The following is a 17,311-nucleotide window of genomic DNA, read 5'->3' on the forward strand; positions in this document are numbered from 1 at the left end:
ACAAACCTCTGGAGTGCTTCACAATCAGCATTTCTATTATTTTTTTCATTTTCAGAGAGTAATTTTTTTTAAATATCCTTCATTTATAAAATGAAATGCTTCCCATAAATGTGCAAACAAAAACATTTCAACTGGAAAAAGAAATGGAGATGCTTCTTAGTTTCTGAAATGAAACATAATTTTTCCAGGATCTGTGAATACTTATCTCTTTCATTTTGTGTTGGCAAAAAACTTGGCAAACCTTTGAACAGAGCTGGTGAAACCTCATATTCCTTTCTAGCAAAAGAAAGGACTTGATTGCAAACTTCACCCAGCTCCATGGCTTAACTTTTGTTTGTCGTGGGATTTTAGTGTTGTGTGCATCAGATGTTACTCGGCTTTCAGAGCCCATCAAAGTACACTGCCAAAACAGAAATTTAAAAAAACCCACTCTGTGGGAAACTTACGGATAGTGGAGAGGAGATCATAGATCATGGAAGAGCTGAGAAACTCTGTGAGAACTAGGCCCGTGCTGTCAACAAATCTGTCTACTTTATGCAATGTGCTCATCTTATCTGAGAATATTTTCTCAACAACAGCAGAAAGCATTTTCCCGACAGTTGACCTGTTTGTCTTGGTGATTTTGGAAACCATTTTTCCTAACATGGGCTCCTGTAAGGACAAGACATTTCTCCTCTTAGCTGTAAATAGGCTTTGCAGAACCTGTCCCTTTACAGAAAATTCCTCTCCCACTCCATTAACGCACCGAAGGACAAATAGGCATAGCTAGAAAAGTGGGTCAGATCAGCATGGCAGGAGGTAAAAACTCTCAGTTGTGCAAAAAGGGATGGTGGCATTTAGACAGCAAGTCCGTACCTCACTTTTGTCAAAGTATTTAATCTTTTGAATGACACAATCTGTAAAGCAGCTCTCCAGATTTGTATTCCAACCCTCGTTCGCCTTCATGAATTCCAGGTAGAAGTCCAGAAGTTTTTTGTCATCTGCCTGCAGGAAGGAAATGCTTAAGCTGCAGTTGCTTTCTGGGGCCTTGCCAAATATCATTGGTTTCTCACATTGGCGGAGGAGTTATGCCCTCTACATCAGCAAGGAGCTGGCTGCTTCAGCTCCCATCATCCAAAACTGACTGGGACAAAACAGAGCATGCTGGGGTCAGGGAAAGTCTGAGCATCACCCCTCTGCTGGGAGATAAGTAACCATAACTCACTTTCTCCAGCCACCTTTCAACCATGCAGCATATCAGGCTTTGCCATTTCTGGGTCCATTCCACACAAAGGATCTCAAATAAGAACAACTCGTTCCACACCTGTGGCAGGAAAGCAAAGCTGGTCAACTGGGCCTCAAGAGATAGACAGACCTTCCAGGGTGAGTGGTTATCCCTTATGTGAGTTCTCACTACTCACATTGATGTTCTCCAGGAACCGTTTAATTAACATGGGTGGCCTTGGCAAGGATTTTTCCAGCCACTTCTTGATGTAATCTGCAAACTCATCGAATCTTTCTGAGGTAAACTGCTGAAATTCCTTGGGAAATAAAAAAAAAGGAGAGAATTGGCAGGAGAGACAAATTTTCACTCTGGCTTTTGATCCTTAACTGCTGTGTACAGAATGAAAACAAAGTCCTTCCCACAACTATCAAGGGCCTCCAAGAAGAGAAATGGCTGGCACACTCTGAGATGCTACCGGCTTTGGTAGCACTTTTTGGGCCACTTCTCTGTCCATGCAAACCCAGCACAAATTCTGACAAGGTTAGAATAAGTAACTGAGAAAGGTAGCCACATGTTCTGCTGTCACTCCTGTAGTTGGCCACATTTGAATGAAGCAAACCTGAATTCCTGGCCCTTCTCAGCTAAAAATACACGGGTATATGTCTTCATGAAAGCTATGGGTGTTTTTTTTTACCTGATTTGCTTGCAACGCATCTGCTATTGCAGCAAACATAGCAAGTATCCGTAGCAGTGACATTATCAAGCTAAATGGTGCTGCATGCCAATGTTTTAAGGAAAATGAAAGCAAGGCGTATGTGTAATTCAGACACTGCAAGGCATCCTCCTTAATCGTGGGCTTCAGCAGCTGCTCTGTATGCATTGGCCGGCGCCTGTGGATACAGAAAAGCACTGTGCTAATTCTAAGAATATAATTTTAAAAACAGTCCACACAACCTTCAGCTTAAGTGTCCTTCATTTGCTGGACAATGCTATGCAATCTCAGCCAACCAGAGCCACTTGTGTCTGAATTTGGAGCCAAATCCTGCAACACGAGATGAAGGTATACTGTCTGACATCCTCCCCATGTGATACTCCTCAGCCCAGAGGGGTTTAAAGGGTTATGACATACAATTAACAATGAAAATTACTGCAACCTCCCTTGTTCTGCTCAACCACAGGTCTAGCAATTCCTTCCCCCCCCCTCCACAGAGCTGTCCTAGTATTTCTCCTCTCAAAAGGTTAGCACTTACAAGTCCTTGAACCAGAATTCCATCCTTTCGGCAATGTTGTTCAAAACTCCATTCAAATCCTTTTCCTGAATAGAGGGTAAAAACATACACTGAAAACCACTCCGAAAATTCATCTACTCCTAGATCTGTGGCAGTCTCCTATGAAAACTGGTGTGAAACCTTCAGAGAATTTTTTTCCACCAATATTTGATTTAAAAAACCCACAGCACTTCCAGATGGAAAGGCTGATCTATATCCTATTAAAACAATCACTTCAAGCCCCAGCTATCCCCAAGATCTTTGGAGTTCAGAGGATGGTGTGGGAGGGCTTAGCTCAGATTTTTTCAAGTACAAATCAGGATGTGTTGGGGTTAAATCCTATGAAAAGCACAAAGAAGTAGATTTTAAGTGGAATTCCTCTCCAGGGCCTCAGAGGATATTACAACATTCTAATTAAAACGTAAGTGAGAATGACAGAAAGTAGGTTCTCACAAACAAGTCCAATTTTTATTTAAAAATAATCACTCCCCCAGAAAGGCAAGTTAGAACTTTAATTTTCTTCTTTTATCCTTTCCAGCTTTAAACAAAGTTCCAATTGGTTGATCGCCACGGTGTTCATTTTAGGTACTGCTTCTGGTGGCAGGATATAAAAATTGCTTAAAGATTCTGACTAAAATAAACTTGATACAGCAGTTGCTAGTAATTTTCCAACCAATGAGATCCCCTTGCCCTTTCTCTTTTACCACTTCTTTCAAAACATGGGTATTGAGCTCTCATTCCCGGTTCCTATGATTCAACCCCTTTGGATACACTGAAAAATTCTTCAGGAGCTACAGAGACTTTCTGGCTCACCCGTATAAAACTGCACAACTTTACATAACCTAGAAAGAAACACCAGCAAGAAGTTAATCTATTACTGTGTGTATTGTCTGATTGCCTTACATGCACTTGGGATGGTTTACAGACGACTTCAACGACACGGTGGTGCACACTATCCAGGAGGAGCTGAGGTGGAAACTTGATTTGGAGCAGGGAGTCCTTGGTGAAATTCTTCAGTGCCAACATCTCCAATACTGTCTTTGCCAGTGGAGAGCAGCTTTCAATGAATGACTTGTGAATCTCTATCATCGCCAAGACTTTCCTATGAAAATGGACCATCAACAGCAGATGGATTTTGAAGCAACAGGCAGCACTTTGTGCCATTTTATGTGCCCCTGTGGCCGGCAAATGTGCCACTGGATTTAAAGAAGAGGTGGTTGAACACTGAATGGGATATCTGGGACTTTTTAGTAAGTGAATTTACACAGTAAGACATTTCTTTTGAGGCTGTTAAAGATGAAATTCTGTGTTTGAGACTTTCAGTCCAGGGGACACCATCTTGTGTGAGTGCACATACATGCCTTTGCTTCCTGTCCAGTTTGCCTGCAGACAGGATATTTTGGAGTGACTCCACCTTTCTGTCTGTGAAATAACATCCAAATGAGGATCTAGGGGTAGTTCTCTCCCTAAAGCCACTCCAAACAGACTGTCTGAATGAGAATGCACAGTCCTCAGCTCAGTCTTCTTCCTCTAATTTTCTTTCAGGCACCCTCCTCTTCCTGGGTTAAACCCCAGGGCAGAAGTAGGATGTCTGAGAAAGGCAATGACTTGCATCCCAGGGAAGAAACACAAAGTTTCTGGTGGCTGGAAGTCCACAAGCCAAGACAATGAAAAATTATTCTAACAGTACAACAGCTTATTTCCCTTACTCAGCCTTGGCTCTCTCTCCCTTTCAAACTTACCTCTGCTTCTCTTCATCGCCTCTCAGCTGCAAGTACTGTAAGGGAATGGTTCCTGGAAAAAAAAGGTCCTCCATCTTCTCTGTGATTGCATACAGTAATGGAATCAGCCAAATACACAAGGTGTTGGCTTTATTACTTGAGCAAATTTTCTTCACAGCTGAAATGTAATTGCTGAAAAAAAAATAGAGAACCCCAAAAAATCTCCATCAGTGGTCAGAGCTCCCAAAACCACCTCCTAGGATGGTAGTGGGAGCTGTGTGTTTTCCTCAGTGCTTTTCAACCCAATGGCATTCATCTTGCCTATGTGTAGATGCATGAAGGTATGTGAGAGAGTGAGAGCTTAGATCTAGAGACCTTATCAGCAAACACCTGAATGAATCCCACCCCAGCTTTCCCAAAACAGTCTCCCTCCGTAAGTTTTATGTAGCAAAGCAAAATGAAAAGAAAAATAATTCAAATGCTATAGTTTATATCAAAACAGCATAACAGAATACAGTAATCTAACTTCGTAATCTAATATATTCATTTTTGTAGTACTCAATTCAGCTGTCTATGCAAAAGTGTCTATTCCCCTTTTAGATGTCTGGGACATCCAAGACACACCTGCAAGGCTTTCAGACATGAACCAGAGCTTCTGGGAGACATTAATCCTTTCAAATTGTCAGCAAGAGGTTTGGTGAGATAGTACACAACATCTAAAACAACACTGATGCTCAGCTGAGTCTTGAACCTCCAAAGATTATAACAGAAGCCCAGACACCTACAGAGGGGCATAAATGTAAGGGTCTGAATCTCAAACCAATTCTTGCCAAAAACATAACCTGTGGCTTTCCTTCCATTGGAGACCTGGAAGAGTGGACAGACTGCAAAGGTTATGGCAGCCAGTGGCAGAAATACAGCTAGGAAGCATCAAAGTGAAGGGGAAAGAGTGTTGGGGAACCACATTCCACTACTATCTTCACATAAATGCTCCATGGAGAAAATGGCTCAATGAACTGAATGACTACAAAAGGATCTGTGACTCAGGAAAGTAGCACAACAATTTTAATTACCTCTTTCCTCTCAGATGATTGAATTTGCCTTGAAAAGGGCCGATGTCCTGGAAGAGTTTGTCAGCCTTGATGATTATATCTTTACTTAGTGGGACGTTATAACAAGATGAGGTGTATAAGGCAAAAAGCAGCCCATCATCTTTGTGCTCCTCTTTCTCCAGGTATCCAATGATCTTGTCCATGAAATTTATCAGGTTATCATTCAACTGGACAATGAGAATAAGGAAGGGGAGTTTCACCAAGATAGATAAGACAACTTTAGTTGGGGAGCTGGAAAGAATTCATGAAGGAGGATGGAAGATGCTAAGAATCATTATTTGTAGGCAAAAGCCTTGCAGTTAGACCACTTACTTAAAGACAGGTTCCTGTCTTTGCAACAGCTAACAAATTTCTTGGCTTTCATTGTGTCTCACTGCCCTGGCACCACCCCAGGGAGAATGTTTTCCTGGCTGTCTTAAGTTTACCTAGTAGTTCTTATGTGCTGAATCCACACAGGTACCAGGAGCTTACTCGCCACCCATTCTAGGATGCTCAAGCCCTACAATAGATGAAGCATAGGTAAACAGATCTTCAGTCTCCCAATTGAGCAGGGAAATCAAAGGGAACTAAAAAGAATAGTGGAGATTCTTTCAGAGGCCTACCTTGCTGTAGGAAGGAGTGTGACTCCATGACTGAGAAACTGAAAGGGCAGATAAACTACTTTCACTGAAACAGATACGCAGCTCCTATCACTAACTCCTTGCATTGGGATTTCCCTACAGATGACTTGCAAGGCATTGCTCTGCATCCTGTGCAGGCCACGTGTATTTCAGGCTTTCCACTATATATGAACTTTTAGGATATGTCCACAATAGAAGATAACATCCCCATCCAGTTACCTCCGAGGCAAGCCCCAGACCATGCCAGGTGGATGTGGCACCCCAGCTCAAACAGAGCTTCCATTAAACAGCACTGGTGGGTTAAGCCTGGCCAACAGCCAAACACCTAACAGGCTTCTCACTTAATCTCTTTCTTGGACCCCAGGATGAAAATAGAAAGGAAGTGAGCAGACTCATAAACTGAGATAATAACTGTTAAATAGGGAAAGCAAAATCTGTGCACATAAACAAAGCAAAAAGAAGAATTCATACACTACTTCTCATTGGCAGGGAGATGTCCAGTCCCTATGTGGCAGGGTCTCAGCACACATAACAATTGCTTGGGAAGACAAATGCCATAACTGCAAACATCCCTATTTCCTCCTCATTTCTCTGAGCTATTATTGCTGAGGATAAAATCACATGGCATGGAATATCTCTTTGGTCAATTTGGATCAGCTGTCTTGGCTATGGCCCCTCCCCACCTCTTGCCCACCACCAGTATACTCACTGTGGAGAGTGAGGGGAGAGAGAAAGCCTTGATGTTGTGTTGTTCAGCAACAGCAAAACATTCACTTGTTTATCAACATTGTTTTAGCCACAAAAGCAAGACATAGCACCATATGGCATGAGGAAAGTTAACTCCACCCCAGACAGACCTAATACCATCTCAGACAGAAGCCATGTTGGGATGGGAGTGGACATCAGTGGTTTCCTTTAGCTGTGGAGATTTTGCCTTTCTATTGCATTTGTAGGAGAAGGATTAACTTCCATGAACAATGAGAATATTGACTTCAATTTTTCTTCCGATTCCTGCTCAATCCATGGCAAGAAATGGATGTATCCAGGGCAAAATTCCACCTGTCTGTCCACCTTAGGATAAGACAAACATCCTCCCCTTTGTCCCTTGCAGAAAGATCTCTGCTGGTTATGAAGGTAGCTGGGAAGGGGGGGCTTGCTCAATTGGACCTGTTCACACTGAAAATAGTACTCATCTCAGGAAAGTAAACACATGAAAGAAGCAATTTCATCCCAGGGAGGATCCATCATTGCAGTCAATAAGGACTGCTAAGCTGTTCATTTGACTAAACATCAGTGCCTACTGAATGGTTCACTCTCTCCAATCCTGCAATAACTCTGGTGACTACTTCTCAGCACCTACAACAGGAGCTAAGACATTCAGCATGTATGCACCCAGTTATTTTTCAGTATGCCAATTTTATTTTAGGTGTGTAAAATCATAAAATGCTTCCTACCTTTGGTTCATACCCCTGAGAAATGTCATATGGGAATCTAATTTTAGACTTCAAAATGAGGCATTGAAGCCAGAATGTCACTGCTTGTGAAATTCTTTTTTTCCCATGCAGGATTTTCAAAAACAAGGTAGTCTTTCCATGGCCCATGCTCAAAGCTAGTTCTACAAATGACACCATTTGGGTCTGATTCCAACAGAAGATCTCCTTTGACCTCGTCAGTCCTTGGGTACAACCCAGAAATTGGAAAAAGCAATGAAAATAAGGTCCAGCCTTTTGATGTTCTCTGGCTGTGGTTCAGAAACCTACACAAAATTAGAGGTAGCTGCAGAAATTTCTCTTCAGAGGTCTGTCTACCTGGGAACTGATTGCTACTTTCGCTTGGTGTATACTCACCATTTGCTCAGTGAGATTAGTTGGAGAAAAGGGTTCGCCTTTTGCAGCATCCCCGAGATAGATTTTGAAGCTCTCTGTGTAGATCTCCAGTTTCCTTTCTATATTCTTAAAGCCCTCCTGGAGCCTGATGGGACAAAGAAATTCATCTGCAAGGTATTCTATGATACCACAGTTGACTGACTTTTGGGGCATTGTTTTTGAAGAAGATTTGAAGGCAGACAAGTATTTCAAGTAATTCTCTTTTTCATGAAAACGGCACTTCAAGTGTTCAAAAATGGTCCATGTTCCTGGGGAGAAATCAGGGTTTGTGAATGAACCTTCAAACCTATAAAGGATTAGTCTTTAACTGGCCCTGAGCTAACGATACCAATTGCTTTATATAAATTCCAAGCCCAGCTGAGCCGTAACTGAACCACTAATGCACAAAACTCACCATGCATATTTGAATTCAGCCCTAGCGATCTCACCTGTGCTTTAGATGGGCCTAGTGTGCATAGCCCATGGCTGATTCAATTGCCCCAACAATAGGTGTCTACTACTTTTTGAATTATCCTGGCATATTCAAAACATCTATATAGGGTGGCAGATCTGACACTGGACCTCCAGCTCACCTGCACCCTTCTGGAATGGCAACTGAAGGCCAGACGATAGGTGCAAAGGTGAGTCAAGTCTTCATTACACACCCTCCCTTGCCCAACAATGAAAAGTCTGAGTTTAGTCTGGGAAAAAGCAAAATAACTTAAGCACTCCTTCCGTAACTGTTTGTGTTTGCGTTATATAAAGAGTCTGTGTTGAATAACTAGCCCATAAGCCTATGTGTCAGAAATCCCCACAATAACAATGCTTCTGTAGTAGTAAGAAGGTGCTACCCCACTGCAAAGCAAAACGAGGGAGAGTCTATATTTGTTTGCTGCATGCAAGAATTCGTTGGTCAAACTTCACCTCAGTCTTACCTTTGAAGAAAGCACAACACTTACCATCTGCTTTGATCTCTTCATTGGGAATGTTTATGACTCGGTGTAATTGACTCTCTATATTTTTGGAGTCCATTCCATAAATATGCTCTAAATCACATAATCTCATTTTGTAGTCATTTGAGAACACATTGCTAAAGATAGCATATTTATAAAAAATTGGTCCTCTCTGTAGGTCAGAAATGGGGATTGTTGCACTGCCCACGATACAGTTGTTTCTAGAATAGAATAAAGAAGAATATGAATCAGTTATTACACTATAAGAAGTTTCGATGAGGTTCAACCCCAGATGAACTTTAGCTGTACAGATCAGTTCATGCAGCAAGAACGAGCAACTAATGTTCACCTTCAAAATGCAAAGTTTAACAAAATGCCTCTGGCCTTTATAATGGCAGACAAAAACTTGATAATCTGACCTGAACTTGAAGGTTTATCAGACAGGTGAGAAATAAAGTAACTGGTAAGAATTCTTGATGTGAACAACTCTGGTCCTAGCCAAAGTTGCAGCTGTCTTGTAAAAAGAGTAGGAAATACATCTAGAGATCTTCCTGCTGAGTACTGCAACTGTACCAGTGAGCAGGGTCAACTAAGGTGACTCTATTCACTCCATTTTCTGTCATGAAAGGCATCTGGTGACATTTGAAAAGCTCTATAACGTTTTAGACCTCCATGCAGATCTGGCAGACCTAATGCAGGACCTATAGAAGTTATGCTTGAAACTGTAATTCACTTCCACAGACACATAAATTTAGGTGTCTTGGTCTGGGGTTGAAGACCAGGCTGGGATCCTAAAGTTGGGGTGAGCTGTATGCTTTCCAAAATGTGACATCAACATACATTTAGGTATGATTTTTACCTTTTTTTCAGAACAGCAAATTCCTGGTATTGTCCAGGTTGCTTGTAAAAAGCAACAACGATCTTGGATGAGTTTTCAGAATATCTGGAGTTTTTTGACATTACAGCAACAAACTCTAGGGTCATTGTTTCTTCTGTCTTAAGTCTTGTATTGTACAGATATGGATTCTGCAGGCAACTATTGGAAGGGAAAGAAATACTGTAAGGTTAACATCAGCCCCCCCCACCCCCTCCACCACTCCTTTGCCATCTTCACCTGATCCCCTCAGGACTTCAGGGCAGCATTCAGACACTCACATGCATTTCTCCCGGCCTCTGGCTGCAGCTCCCAGAAGAGGAGTATCTTCTGCATCATTTCTTCCAGTCCTGTACAAATATCCTGATTACCATAAAGCATTTACAGTGGTCTCAGCTGCCTACATGCAGGTATAAAGCTACTGTGAGAATAATTCAGATTACAGACAGCATGCTGTAGACCAAGGGGCATTGCAAAGAGACCAACGCCTAGTCTGGAGGGCCTCTACCTGTCTCCATCTCGATCTGCTGGTGGAAAAAGGAGTTTAAGGGTGGAGTAGCCTTACAGTACTAAAGCTACACCTCCTCCCAAAGACAGCTTTTCTCCCAGCAAGCTCCCAGATCTCAAGATCCTTGAGGTCTGATGAGAAATCCCGCACAGCACAGATCTCCACGTCAACAAACCTGCTATTGGGTCCTAGGTTTTCTTTTCTTTGAGAGTCATCTGCAAATGAGGAGAATGCTTGGGTTAACATCAGAAGAAGATAGACCAAATCAAGAAAAATTAGAAGGCAGTTGTATACTGGGAATGGGAGAGAAGCTCTTGAAGTTAAAATCCTTACAGCTTGGATATGGTCCTCTGGCTCTTTGAATCCCAGCCGACTTGTTGTGTAACCTCCCACCTATCTTGCCGAGCTCCTCCAATGCTCGGTACAGATTTCCTAGGGATAGCGACGTGGAGCAATTTATGCTGCTGGGGGTGAGTGTGGGCCTAAGGACAATAGTTAGCACATCCCACATCAGTAGAGTTATGGATGGGGGCAAGGGGTGGAAGGAAGACCTGTACAATTATGCTGAACAATCAGCTTTGAGGCTTCTCTTACCAATTGTCTTTCTCCCCCATGTGCAGCTCATGGTAGAAAGCCAAGTACCTCTAGACACTCAAACAATTTACACGTGGCATTGCCAGGAGCCTCTGACTCTCAGCCAGGCCCTGCACACTCAGGCCTGCTCTTCATAATAGTCAACATCAGATTTGCATTAGAGCAGAGATGGGAATGCTAAAATACACTCGTCAGTTACCTCTTCTGTTACAGTTTCTTTGCTCTACTGGTTCCTCTCTCCTCTGGTGATCCAGGACCTTTTCCTTGGAAAATAAAGTTTTAAAGTTAAATAGATCCCCAGCTATGATTCAGACCCAAAAACCCAAACAGCGCTAGAGGCACAGGGCCAGGGGAGGTGCAGAGCTGAAGAAGCAATTCAGTCTTTCTTCCAGTATTTATTTTCATGGCTTCTGCTTTGCACACAACAAATTATGAGTGCAAAGAGCAGAGCTGCATCTCAGCATAACTGCAAGTGAACTCAGGGCGTCACCTTGCAAACTCCATGCTAGTGACCCCCCACACCCAAAAGAACATTATTCTGCATGCTAGAGGGGTGGAAAATACAACCCTTATGCATTATCCTCAGAGGTCCCCAAACAGTTCAGCCATGACTCAGTTTTCTGACAGTTACAGTGTGATTCCCACTCAGAAGGAGTTTTGGCTTCCTTGATTGCTGGGGATCCTGGGTTTCTGATAGCCCCATTTGACTGGAATTAGCACTCAAATAACGCTCCCTCTCCACTGACACAGCAGACTGCTGTTGGTATGTTGGTATAGGACTTAGTGTGTATGGGTCTCCTCCTCGGCTGTAGAAAGGAGAAGAATATGTGCACTAATGGCCATAATTAGAGTTTCCCTGCTGTGCGCTGCATCAGCCCAGATCTCCATTAGTGCTGAAGGGCTTTTGGAGGAACTCCATCATTTGAGACTGCGTCAAAGCATGGCTGTGGTCAAGCCGCAAAATAACTTCTACTGGAGCAGGCAAGAAAAAGAGATAAACAGTGCAGCACCTCATATTGTTTACCTCAGAACAGGAATACTGGCAGCACAGCCAGTGCTGGGATATTTTAGCACAATCTAGTAATGCCTTAATGTCCACAAGATATTCTGAAATTTGAAGACATACTTGCACTCAGAGTTTTTACCCTGCTCCTAGATTGTAATACATCAACACAGTCTGTTAGACCAGAACTTTTACAGTTCGACTGTAGGGTTGATCAGCAGCAGAAGGAAACAAATTCAGTGGGAAATCTTATATTTTCAAGCAAAGACTTTACTTCTTATGTGAACAAAATCAAATGGTCTTTTGATAGAAATTGGCTTTCTCCAAACTGTTTTCTCACAATTAATTTCTTCCAATGAAAAGAAAGAGGTCAGACCTCAAATTTTACATTTTTGTTTGTTTTATATGTATGAGGAAAAGAAGCAAGACACCTGATTTCATTTGCCCTGATGATAGTGATAAAGAAGGCAAAGTCAAAGAAGAAGTTCCCAGAACTAGCCTAAAGACATAAAACAACTGGATATTGATTGGACACAGCCACATGGAAACCTCTTGAGAGAAACCTGAAATTTCTTCAGAGCTGCTCTGTGATATTGTCAGAGCGATCCTTCTCTTTCTGCCTCTTCTACATCCAAAACACTCCCAGAGCCCAGTGCTGGGGTACAGCATCCATTTGGGTTTACTACCGTGGAACAGCAAGTAAGGACCATACACAGCCTTCTTAGTGCGGCCTCTTTTGAGTGAGACAGGAAGAGGCAAATCTCTTCTTTAACGTTAAATATGTCAGTTTAAGGATTTCAATCACCAATAATGGGAAAGTGCCCTAGGTAAAGCCTGATTTTTGCTCTGCATGACTTCTGTCACATTTTTTTTTTTTGGCCTGAATATGTTGACATCAGTGATAATCAATTAAAAACTCTTACCTTGTTAGTTTTGCCAGAGGTGTCATCACTGGACTTGGGGGGTGATTTCTGTCCAGCATGGTGATCTCCCAAGAGTTCTGCACCTGTCGTATGTGCCTGGAGTTTCTCTTCCTCTACAGCATCTGGAGGTGGGCACAAAGTGAGATGAAGGTTTCCATCCCATCACTGGTGCCTGCCCTTCCCTCTGTGACCCAAAGCCACAAGCTGGCCAGCAGAGAGGCACACAGGAAGCCTTGGAGTCCATGGCACTGATTGCAGGGAGCTGCAGACTAACTTGTCAGAGAACTAGGTAGAGCAAAGGTTGTATAGGAGGGGTCTCAACCAGGTCACTTTTTAGTGGTGTTCCCTTGAAAGGATAAATCCCAGTGCTGGCCCCATCTTTTGTCTCATAGGCTCACTTCTTAGGACTGGGAAGTGAATTAGTAATGCTGCAACACAGGCAGTGAGGGGAGCAGTAGCAAAGTAATACATAGGAGAGGGCAGAAGTAGGATTGCATACTGACCTTTTTGCCTGGGTTTTCCTAAACATTTCTGTTTCATCAAGCCATTCCCCAGTCACACTGTACCTGAGTCAGTGGACAGAATCTCCCAGGAGCTGCTGTCACATTCAGTTGAGGAGTCACTTTTCACACATTCCAGGAATGAATGGATATCACAGCTTTCCTTTGGGAATATTTCAGAAATCAGGATACACTCTTCAGAGAAGATCATGGGGGAACAGGTTTCACAGGGAAGGACTATGGATTCCAGCTCTGGGGATCTAATAAATGTGGTTGTATCATTCCCAACTATTTTCCCCTGCCATAAGCCCCTTTCCCATCAGCTGTGGTTAAGATATTCTACAATCTGGAAGCATCAACTCATTTTGCCAGATTCTCTGTGGGACACCAAACAGGGTCAAGCTCAGTTCTTACAGGATGGGTCCTTCGATTCCTCTGCAGCTGCAGATCCTGGCTAAGTGATGCTCAGAAATCGTGTAACTTGACTACTCTGGACCTAGAGAAACAGGGTTCCCACCTCAATGTTTGGTCCTAGAGCTTATACCTGGGATGCAAGCACGGTATCTGTCAGATGGTCTGTGGAGAGAGGTTGCTGCTTGTTGCTTTTCGGTGCTGCAGATTTCATTCCTGGTGCAAGAAAACACATTTATTGACTACAGTGTCTATCTTCACCATATCTGCTACAATGATGCTAAGATCTCTCACTTTACTCCTAATAATGAAGGAGCATCAATGGCTTTTAAAATTCTCCCCTTTTCCAATTAGAATCTGCTGAAAGGTTTGAGCTGGGCCAGCATTCACAGAGCCCAGATTTCTGCCCTAGTGGGTGGACTCATCAAAGCTAGCTAACAGCTGGCATACCTAATCCAAGCCAGTTACCTATATTTAGTAGAGACAAGTTAACAATAGTGCATGGAAAGAAAAATGTCATTGAAAAGGATAAAAGAGAAGCACATGGAAAAGAAGACAAGAAGGACTAATCTAGGCCGGGGTTTGCACCAAGTTTTATGAAGTCAGGAAGCTCTGATTCCTGCTGCTGAAATTCTTCCAAGGGAAACCACCCAGGGACAAACATGGGTCAAAATCATGTGGTAAGAGCAGACTGTGCCTGTGATGTGATGCTCAGCCATCCAGCCTGCTGACAGCACCACAAAAATGCACACATTAGCGCTGCTCCTCCCCATTGTTTGGGACTAGCATACAAATGTAAACGCAGGGTGTGTGTCCCCATGGGGGACAAAGTTTGTTACAGGGCCTTTAGTGAAAGTTTTGGCATCTTCTGATTCTAGTTCTGTGGACTTCCTAATTAAATCCCTGGCGTAGAAGGTAAGAGACTGGCTGTCACACAGATGTGACATGCTGCTTCTTGCAGATAGCTTTTCTTTGGGCCTAGGGCGACTGGACAGAGTTTACCATCTTTTTCTTCTTTTTTTTGTTTTTTAACCAAGTGAAGCAGCTATTTTTTTTTTTCCGTTGGTAGCACTGATGGTAGATCAGCTTTATATACATATACATGCATTTCCTTATAAATAAAGTTCAGGTATTTTAAACACAAGATAAAGTTCAGTTACAGGAGCTGGAAGACTTCAATAGCCAAGTGCCCTTCTATAGTTAGTTTTACTGGGATTCCCCCTACCGCAGGAAGTTGCTAGATTCGAGACATTGGGAGTGAGCTGATTGCCTCCACCCACAACATTTCCTGTTACCTCCTTTCTCATGTAGCAGGTGGCTGCTGCCTTCCTGAGCAGACGGAGTCACAGGATGAGGTTTCTCTCTGCTTTCGTCCTCTCTGCCGCTTGCTGCACTCTCCATTGCAGCAGCTCAAACACGGGCAGCCAAGGAGAAAACTTCAGCAACAAGACTTGCAGCTTAAAAGCCAAAGGTCTAAAAGAAAGGTGACAAAGATCAGCCTGAGAAGCCCAGGTTTGGTCATTTTCCCTACCCCTCTTGCCCCGTGCAAAGAGGAGGGGAACCTCATTTAGTGGTTACAAGCCCACTTGGTTTCAAATCCCTCTTCAAGCCATGTAGGGGCTTGCCAGCACCTCTGAGAATGCTTAGGAGCAGCTGGTTTTTACACTCTCTCCTGGAAATGTGACTTCATGGGTGTGTTTTGAGGAACTTCTATGGACTGGGACTTTCCAGATGAACGCAGTTTGGCTCAGTCCAGCTCTACTTTGTGAAAGTGTAGGAAAAAGAGCTGAAATTTCTGTCCTGGAATCTCTCTCTGTGCACTGCTTCACCCTTTTTCTCGTGTCCTCTGCTTCCTCCTCCCTGATGCTGCTCTCAGCCATATTGCGCATTGCTCATCTCTCTCTTTGCAGCTTAGTCTCTAAAACGCTTAAAACCTGCTCAATCCCTTTCCCGTGCTTGCACTTATTTTTTTTTCCCTCTGAAACAGCAAAACTAGAAAAATATTCAAAAGACAATTAATATTTCCCCTTTCCCAGCAAGTATTTTTCTTGTGATGCAGGAAGGGGCAAGAGTAGCACATTTTGAACAGTTCTGTAAAGCCTCCTACCTCCGCTTCAGGTGCACGGGGAGACCGGGAGCCCTGTTCTGGTCTGGTCATAAATTGGGACGGAGGAAACCAAGGCAGCGACGGCAGCCCTGACCCAGATGGGGAGAGTCCCTCAGCCCCACTGTGTGCCTGGGCAGCCTACAGACCAGAGGCTGGAGGGGGTGGCTGGGGCTCTGCATGGAGAGCCCCGGGGCCAAGCTGGGTGGGAGAGAGTGGGTGAAGCTCCAGGAGAGATGCAGGGCTCCCTGGAGACCCTGTGAGGCAAAAGCATCCACAGAAACATCTCCCCAAAGCCTCCCACTTCGCTTGGGTTTAAAGCCTGCCAAGGCCTGAGCAAAACCCCGGGTCAGGACCCTGCCCCAGCCCTTACCTTGTGCTGTAGCCACCTCAGCTGCATCTCCCCACCAGGCTGGGCTGTCGCCGTCTCTTATACCCGCCTGGGTGTGCCGACTGCTATTTCTCGGAAATCAGTGGAAAGTGAAAGAAATGGTCCGGGGGCAGTGGAGTGCTGCTTGTTCCCCATCGCAGGGTGGAGGAGGAAATTCCTCAGCAAGAACAAAAGCCAGGGCTCACAGGAGTGTAAACATCCCCCCACCCCCTCCCAATCCCGGGGTGTGTGGCTGTCCTGCCATGCTGTGGGGCACCCCTGGGCATCCCTGGCACAGGGTGTTGTGTGGGGGTGCCTCAGCCTCATGGGCCTCCCCCTGCCCCAGGGATCCTGGTGTGCATCAGACCCACAGATCCTCCCCCCCCCCACATTCCCTTAGGTTCTCTAGTGATCCCACTGGTGTCTCTGCCCCACAGATCCTCCCACGGCCCCAGGGATCCTTACCCCACAAATAGTCCCCCACCCCACATGCATATTCCTCTGTGCCCCAGAGATCCTCCTGTGACCCCAGGGATCCTTAACCCAGAAATAGTCCCCCACCCCACATGCATATCCCTCTGTGCCCCAGGGATCCTCGGGTTGTCTTAGCTCTACAAATACCCTTGTGCCTCCAGGGACCTGGGGGCTTTCTCCCCCTCGCCCCTCTCCAACTTTGGCTGTCCCCAGAATCATGACGTCCCTGCCACATGCCCGTCCACATCATGGACAATCATAGAATTGTCCAGGTTGGAAGGGACCTTTAAGATCATCGAGTCCAACCATCAACCTAATTCTCATAAAAAACCATCCCTAAACCATGTCTCTAAGCACTATGTCAACCCGTCTTTTAAATACCTCCAGGGATGGTGCCTCAACCACTTCCCTGGGCAGCCCATTCCAAGGCTTAATAACCCTTTCAAATTAAAAAAAGGACCAGTGACACTGGACTGGCTGGTAGGGTGCTGTGTGAGTCGTAGATGGCGAGTACTAGACAGACTCAGGTATTACAGGGCTTTTCCAACACTAAACTGGTCATTACACTGTGTCATCACCAAAACCACCCTTCTTTTCCCAGGCAGCGTGGATCTCACCGGCAGAAACGACTGTCCATGCCCAGTTCTGAGTTATCCCAGGCTTTTCATGATCACTGCGCTTCTTGCTGATACTTGCACTGCTATGAGTTTTAGTGCCAGGCCAAATTAAATTCATTTTACAGTATGTATTTATTTTCCTGCTTCTTAATAGAACAATTTGGAAACCTACTGGACACCTCCAACAACA

At 44.2% G+C, this 17,311-nt stretch overlaps 1 protein-coding gene across 1 annotated transcript in view; it reads right to left on the reverse strand.

Moving 5' to 3' along the window:
• Nucleotides 1-16,262, reverse strand: part of LOC141462875 (E3 ubiquitin-protein ligase rnf213-alpha-like) — a 64,501-nt gene extending 48,239 nt beyond the window's left edge. Inside the window, exons 1-20 of the mRNA XM_074145015.1 lie at nucleotides 16,034-16,262; nucleotides 14,852-15,029; nucleotides 13,690-13,772; nucleotides 13,212-13,308; nucleotides 12,646-12,767; nucleotides 10,919-10,982; nucleotides 10,301-10,340; nucleotides 9,899-9,967; nucleotides 9,603-9,779; nucleotides 8,750-8,964; nucleotides 7,773-8,059; nucleotides 5,267-5,472; nucleotides 4,215-4,385; nucleotides 3,376-3,574; nucleotides 2,455-2,519; nucleotides 1,899-2,094; nucleotides 1,401-1,520; nucleotides 1,205-1,303; nucleotides 856-984; nucleotides 447-651 (exon numbers count right to left, since the gene is read on the reverse strand). Coding sequence (XP_074001116.1) covers nucleotides 447-651; nucleotides 856-984; nucleotides 1,205-1,303; nucleotides 1,401-1,520; nucleotides 1,899-2,094; nucleotides 2,455-2,519; nucleotides 3,376-3,574; nucleotides 4,215-4,385; nucleotides 5,267-5,472; nucleotides 7,773-8,059; nucleotides 8,750-8,964; nucleotides 9,603-9,779; nucleotides 9,899-9,967; nucleotides 10,301-10,340; nucleotides 10,919-10,982; nucleotides 12,646-12,767; nucleotides 13,212-13,308; nucleotides 13,690-13,772; nucleotides 14,852-14,957 — 2,650 coding nt within the window. The 5' untranslated portion in view covers nucleotides 14,958-15,029; nucleotides 16,034-16,262. The remainder of the gene's footprint in view (nucleotides 1-446; nucleotides 652-855; nucleotides 985-1,204; nucleotides 1,304-1,400; nucleotides 1,521-1,898; nucleotides 2,095-2,454; nucleotides 2,520-3,375; nucleotides 3,575-4,214; nucleotides 4,386-5,266; nucleotides 5,473-7,772; nucleotides 8,060-8,749; nucleotides 8,965-9,602; nucleotides 9,780-9,898; nucleotides 9,968-10,300; nucleotides 10,341-10,918; nucleotides 10,983-12,645; nucleotides 12,768-13,211; nucleotides 13,309-13,689; nucleotides 13,773-14,851; nucleotides 15,030-16,033) is intronic.
• Between the last annotated feature and the right edge of the window lie 1,049 nt (nucleotides 16,263-17,311).

Source organism: Numenius arquata, chromosome 1, assembly GCF_964106895.1.
Source record: "Numenius arquata chromosome 1, bNumArq3.hap1.1, whole genome shotgun sequence".
NCBI classification, from domain to species: domain Eukaryota; kingdom Metazoa; phylum Chordata; class Aves; order Charadriiformes; family Scolopacidae; genus Numenius; species Numenius arquata.